At 47.8% G+C, this 7,500-nt stretch overlaps 1 protein-coding gene across 2 annotated transcripts in view; it reads right to left on the minus strand.

The window, feature by feature from the left end:
- Positions 1-7,500, minus strand: part of LOC122249843 (uncharacterized) — a 30,748-nt gene that overhangs the window by 1,980 nt on the left and 21,268 nt on the right. The window contains exon 6 of one of the 2 annotated variants that reach the window (XM_043011000.2): positions 113-154. The exons of the other annotated variant lie outside the window; for it this stretch is intronic. Coding sequence (XP_042866934.1) covers positions 113-154 — 42 coding nt within the window. The remainder of the gene's footprint in view (positions 1-112; positions 155-7,500) is intronic. 2 annotated transcript variants of the gene reach the window in all.

A 7,500-nucleotide genomic window follows, 5' to 3' on the forward strand; every position in this document is an offset into this window, starting at 1 on the left:
AAAACCCTTCTACAGCTGCAACCTTAGTTGAACTTTTCAGCACAAGAAATAAAAGGAAAAATGCAGTCTGCAGCTCAGAAATTGTCGCAAGGAGGGTCAGCTGGGTACTCACACAGCTGAGCAATGACCAACTTTTAGGGCATGGCCAGTTACGCTAGCAGAAGGAAAAGAGAAATTCATTATACACTTGTGATCCAAGAGAAAGTCATCAATCAGATATGAGAGTCCTAGAAAAGTGATTGTGACAAGGTTATCCTTGAGAGAGGGTGATATCTAAGATCATGCAAACAACCTTTTTCTCTGCTACAAAAATAATCCAACTGTACTAACTTATATATAGATAACGAAGGATCAGACATTCAGCTTATAGTTTTGTTGCATATTTCCAAACACCAAAATTCAAATTTGAAAAATGAGCTCATAATGAAAAAATTCTGTTTATATTGATCTGTTCACACAAAATCATTAGTATTGTGTCAGACTAATTTATTGTGATAAAGCTGCCTCTTAACAAAATCACAACAGGGCAGATATATGCCCAATTCCACTCTTGCTTGCAATACAGCAAGTGCAGCCGCTCATTGGGCTGAACCTATCTTCTTTTTTTTTAACCATGTATAATGTGTATATACAGCAAAACTTGATAGGAAATATTCTAATCACATGATATGACATCAGTCTTCATCAATGGGTTAAACACATGGTTAACTAGGATATGGAAAGGGATGTTCTTATTGCAAACTTAATCTGTATTTTGCATCACTAAGATCCTTTTCATATCTTACTATAAATTAAGTATGGCAAATCAAGTGACAACGTAAAACTTTCCCTAAAAAGATAGTGATGAAAAAGAAAAGCATCTCCAAAACAAACTGCTATACCTGTTTTGCAAGTTAAAGATATGACTTTTCTTGATCTAACAAACACGAGAAAATGAGACATTTCCTGTTTAGCAATTTCTGAAAGGTGTTAGAATCCACCCAAAACCAGCAGTAACAGAAAGAGAAAAACACTAACAAGAATAGTAATGCTATAGCTATACAAACTCAGCCTTATTGCTCATTACCATCATTATTCCTAAAAACTTGACTTTGATGCTAAGCATTATCATCATGGTATGAACACCATAATGAAGCAAATATACTGTAATGCAGTGCCCTGAAACAGGAACTGTGCCTATGTATATGGAGTGAAACAACTGAAACAGAGTCATATACTTAAGAATGTCCACTAAAAATCAATTCACAAATATGACATTTTGTATACTAGAAATATAAATGGACAAAGATGGTAACAAACTATACCCTTTGTCATACATATATATGTGTGTGTGTGTGTGTGTGTGTGTGTGTGTGTGTGTGTGTGTGTGTGTGTGTGTGTGTGTGTGTGTGTGTGTGTGTGTGTGTCCCGCTTCCCTCTCACTCCTACTCCCGCTCCTGCTCCCTCTCTTACTCAACTTAAAAATATACTCCCCTACCTCTTATTCTACACTACATCTCATCTGTATCCCTCCCACATACTCCTAATCTCGAGCTCCCTCCATCTATCATCTCCCACCTCACCATCACTCCACCTCACTAATTATTCTCCCTTTATCTTTCTATTACACTCTCACTTAAACTCTACAATAGCTACCACACCCCACCACAAACCCACACACCCCACCCCTCAACACACTCAAACACCCAACAACCACACCCCACCCCACTCCACCTCCTCTCCCCCACACCAAATCACCACCATACCCAACACTCCCCCAACCCCTACCACACCCACACCTAACCATCTCCACCACCCACTCACCAACACCTCACACCCACACCCCCACCACAAACACACTCCTCCACACTTCTCCCCCAACAAAAACTCCTTCACACACCAACCACCACCCTCATCCCCCCCCACCCACCCCATCACACCTACCAAAAACCCCCCAACAAACCACTCCACCCACCACCCAACACACACACCCCACACTCCACACCCCCCCACCCACACCCCCAACACCACCAACCCCACCACCCACTACTACATACCCGCCCCACAACCTCTCCTCCACCCACCTCACTAATTAACCTCCCCCCCCTACCACCTATCAAACACACCCACACCCACAACACACCCACCTCCACCCTACAACACACAACTCCCCCCCACCCATAAATCTCACTCCACCTCACACTCACCAATCTCACCCCCCACCCATCCACACACCCAACCTACATTCTCCACACCTACCCCCCAAACACCACCTACACAACCTCCACCCCACACACCCCATCACCACCACCACACCCCCACCCACACCACACACCCAACAAACACACCACCCCAACCCACCACCCACTCACCACACATACCCCCCACCCCGACCAACACACCCCACCAAACAAACCCCCACCCAACAACCAACCAACACCCCCACCTCACCACACACCCACCCCACCAACCAACACACCCCACCCACCACACCCACACACACCCCTCCCCAACCACACCAACACCCCCCCCACCAACAAACCACCCCACACAAACACCAACCCAACCCCACCACCCAAAATCCACCCCCACCCACACAACCACCACCCCCCCCACAACCAAAACACCCCACCCACCACCCAACACCCCACCCCAACCCAACTCACTCACCCCCCCACACACACAACCACACCCACCAACAACCCAACCCACCCCACCCCACACACCCACACCACCCCCCCCCCACACAACACCACCACACCAACACCACCACCACACCACCACCCCACCCCCCACCAACCAACACCACCCCCACACCCACCACACCAAACCCACCCCCCACACAACACAACCACAACCACACCCAACCAACCCACCACCACACACACCACCCCCCCCACCCCCAAACAACCCACCACCCCACCACCCCACATCCACACACCAACACCCCCACCAACTCACCAACCTCCACCCCCCCCACCCAACCACACAACCAACCACCACACCACCACACCCCCCACCCCCCACCCAACACACTCACCACACCTCACCACACCAACCCCACCCCCACCAACACACACTCCCACACCCACTACAACACACCAAACCCCCCCACACTCTATCACTCCTACCAACTCCAACTCCAACACACACACCCCCCCCCCCACCACAACACAACCCCCACCCTCTCCACACACCACCCAACACACCCACCACTTTACCTCACTTCCCTATACACCCCATTACCACTCCACACTTTCCTCCTTTCAACCAACAACACCTCCTCACCCCCCCCACCCCACCCCACACCAACCACCCCACCACCCCCACAACACAAACCAAACCCCACCACAAACATCCTACTCGGCTCTCCTCACAACTAAAATATTCCGGGGGGTTCACTCACTACATCCCCCCCCCACTCTTTACTCAATATACTAATTCCACTCCATACACCTCCAACACCATCCACAAAACCCACCACCACACACCACACTCACAACCACAAACCATCCCCCCCACCCCCCAACCAAAACACCCCCCCCCCCAACCCCCACACCTAACCACCCCCCCACAACACCACTACACCCCACTAGACACCAACACCTCCATCCACCCACCACCACACCACACCCTACCCCCCACACCACTTCAAACCTCCTGGGCGGCCCCACCCCCCTCGACACTCCTGGGGATTTATTTCCTTACTCTACATCTGATATTAATGTCCTCCTGCCTCCTCCCGCCAGCCAGGCGCACACTGTGCCTGACTTGTGCCTCCTATTTCGCCTCCCCACCTCGGGGGGGGGGGGCTTTCCTTCTCTCTCCATACTAAATATCACTCATTTTTCTTCCCATCTTATCTTAATCACTCTACATTATCATCACAATACTCAACTATCAACGATTCATATATCCTATCCTCCTTCAATAAAAATTTCATCTCAAAACTAACTAAATCTATCCCTCTCTCACAGGGGCTCCTACTCACTCCCCCCTCCCCTATACTTCCATCAGCCACTTACTCCTACCCAAAATTTCAACAAATCAATAAATAATTACTACTTTCAACAAAATTTTAATCACTCTCAAAACCACCTTCAATAACACCAACACTTCCAACTTATTATTTCCATAACCACTCCACTCACAAAAAAACCAAACACACAACTATTCACACTCAATACACACACCTCCACAACAAAAAATAAACTATTTACAACCAACTTAACAATCACACTCAAAATATCCTCAATTACAAAACAATACACTATTTCTCAATCACAAATCCAAATAAAAAAAAAAACAACAAATCTTAAAAACCATCCAAACACCCATCAATCTATTCTCCATTTCACACGTTCCAACCCTACCCCCCCCTCTATTTTACTCCTCCTCCCCACTCAATTAATCTTTATCCTATCTACTCTCTCTCCCATATCAGCACTCCTAACTCTCTCGCTCCATAATAAACCACTACACATTAAACCCAAATATACACCAAAATTATCCAACCAATACATTAAACATCAACACAACAAATCCCCAAAACATCACATCAACAATACCACGCTCACTACTCCAACCACCTCACATCCAACTCAACTCTATCCTCCCTAATACACTACTCATTCACTCACATACTCCCTCCTCCTCCCCACCTTAATAATCTACTCCTCCTCTCTCCCACCCTAAAACACACTCCATTAAAAGGAACTACCTCTCCTCCCCACACTTATCTTTATACTCCTACTTATCTCACTCCTCCCACTCTAATCACTCTAAAAATCCTTCCTCCTCTCCACTTATAACTCACACATAAACTCCTCCCAACTCAACTCCCATTCCTCACACTCCACCTCCTCTCTCGCTCCCCACTCTCTACCACTCTACTCCTCCAATCAATTTCTCTCCCACCTCACATCCTATCCTCCTCCCTCCCACTCACACCTCCTACTCTCTCCTCCAAACTCACAATTACTCTTCACCATCACACCTTCCTATCCTCCTCCTCCCCACATGTATCTCACACTCCTCTCTCCTTTACATTATCCCATAATACTCCATACACTCCAATTTCATAACTCCTTAGACTCCTCCCATACATCTATCACACTCCTCTACAAAAAACCCACATAAACTTATTCCATCCCCACTCTATCACCTTCCTACTCCTCCTCCTCCCCAACTCACACTCCTACTTTCCCTTCCCCCCCCCCCCCCCCCCCCTTCCCCCCCCCCTTTCCTCCCCCTTTTTCCCCTAATCCTCCTCCTCCCCACCTACACACTCCTACTCCTCACTACCTCCTTCCAATCTCAACACTCCTACTCCTCTACTCTCTCTCCCCACCTCACAACTCCGTACTCCTCCTCTCCCCACCCCATTTCATCTTCCCATAATCCTCCTCTACCTCCTTCCACCTCACTACTCCTACTCTCTCCTCCATCCCCACACTCATCACTCTACTCACTTCTTTCTTACCCACTCACACTCCTATCTCCTCCTCCCCACCCTCACACTTACTCCTCTCACCTTCCAACTCAATCACACTCTCTACATCCATTATCCTCCTTCCCCACCTCACACTCCTCCTCCTCCCCACCTCACACTCCTACTCCTCCTTTTTCTCCCAATAACACTCTACTCCTCGCCCCACTTAACACGTATCCTACTCCTCCTCCACTATCCCTCACCTACTCCTCATCCACCAAAAAAAAAACTCACACTCCTACTCCTCCTCCTCCCCAACTCACACTCCTACTCCTCCTCTCCCCAATCACTCCATATCCTCCTCACTAACTCACTATCTTTCCAACCTCACACTCCTACTCCTCCTCCTCCCCAACTCACACTCCTACTCCTCCTCCTCCCCACCTCACACTCCTACTCCTCCTCCTCCCCACCTCACACTCCTACTCCTTATCCTCCTTACACTCCTACACCTACCTGCACTCCATCCTACACCTGCTCCCCTCCTCACACTCCTACTTATCCTCCCCACAACACACTCCTACTCATCCTCCCCACATCACACTATTACTCCTGCTCCTCTCCTCACACTCCTGCTCCTTATCCTCCTTACACTCCTACACCTACCTGCTCTCCATCCTACACCTGCTCCCCTCTTCACACTCCTACACCTGCTCCCCATCCTTCTCCTGCTCCCCTCCTCACACTCCTACACCTGCTCCCCTACTCACACTCCTACACCTACTCCCCTACTCACACTCCTACACCTTCTCTCAATCCTACACCTGCTCCCCCTCCTTCTCTTGCTCCCCTCCTTACACTCCTACACCTACTCCCCCTCCTTCTCATGCTCCCCTCCTAAGACTCCTACACCTGCTCCCCTCTTCACACTCCTACACCTGCTCCTCATCTTACACCTGCTCCCCTCCTCACACTCCTACACCTGCTCCCCCTTCTTCTCCTGCTCCCCCTCCTAAACCTTTTCCCCTTTCTACTCCTGCTTCCTCCTACCATTACTACACCTGCTCCCCCCTCCTACTCCTACTCCCTCCTCACACTCCTACACCAACTCCCTCTCCTACTCCTGCTCCCCTCTTACTTCTATCTCCCTCCTACTACTGATGCTTCTACTCCTTTCTCTCTCCATTTTCCTTTTCCTTTTCCTCTTTCTCTTCCACTCTCTGTCCACCTTCCTCTTTCTCCCCTCTCCTGCTCTCATTCAAGTCTGTGTATGTTGGTGTGTTTGTGTGTTTGTGTGTGTGTGTGTGTGCATGTGCGTGTGTGTGCATGTGCGTGTGCATGTGGGTATGCTGTGCGTGTGCGTATGCTATGCATGTGTGAGTGCGTGTGCATGTGCATGTGCGTGTGTGTGCATGTGCGTGTGCATGTGGGTATGCTGTGCGTGTGCGTATGCTATGCATGTGTGAGTGCGTGTGCATGTGCATGTGCGTGTCTGTTTCTGTGTCTGCTTGTTCTGTGTCTTATGTTTGTGTCTGTGTGTATTTGTGTGGGTGTGTGTCTGTGTTTGTATCTGTGTGTGTGTGTGCATCTGTGTTTGTATCTGTGTGTGTGTGTGCATCTGTGTTTGTATCTGTGTGTGTGTGTGCATCTGTGTTTGTATCCGTGTGTGTGTTTGTATCTGTTTGTGCGTTTGTATCTCTGTTTGTGTTTGTATCTATGTCTGTGTTTGTATCTGTGTCTGTTTTTGTGTGTCTGCATGTTTGTGTCTATGGGTGTATTCATGTCTTCGTGTTCAAGTGTGTGTTCAAGTCTGCGTTTGTGTGTCTGTAACTTTGACTGTATTTGTGTGTCAGTACCTGTGTCTAGCTTTGATTGTGCACACACGTATTTGTTGTGTAATAAATAAATAAAATGCAATTATTTAACATTAAATCAACAATATTGTGTATGGCACTTCCAGAAATAGAAAAAATAATGACCATTACAGAGTTAAATAATAGTAAATAGTAAATCATTACTATAAATATTATCAGTAGTATGAACTACTAATAATATTACTAAAAACAAAATGTATATCAATATAGACAAGA

The sequence above is a fragment of the Penaeus japonicus genome, unplaced genomic scaffold, assembly GCF_977035675.1.
Source record: "Penaeus japonicus unplaced genomic scaffold, GWHDUDI00000001_assembly GWHDUDI00000026, whole genome shotgun sequence".
Taxonomy (NCBI): domain Eukaryota; kingdom Metazoa; phylum Arthropoda; class Malacostraca; order Decapoda; family Penaeidae; genus Penaeus; species Penaeus japonicus.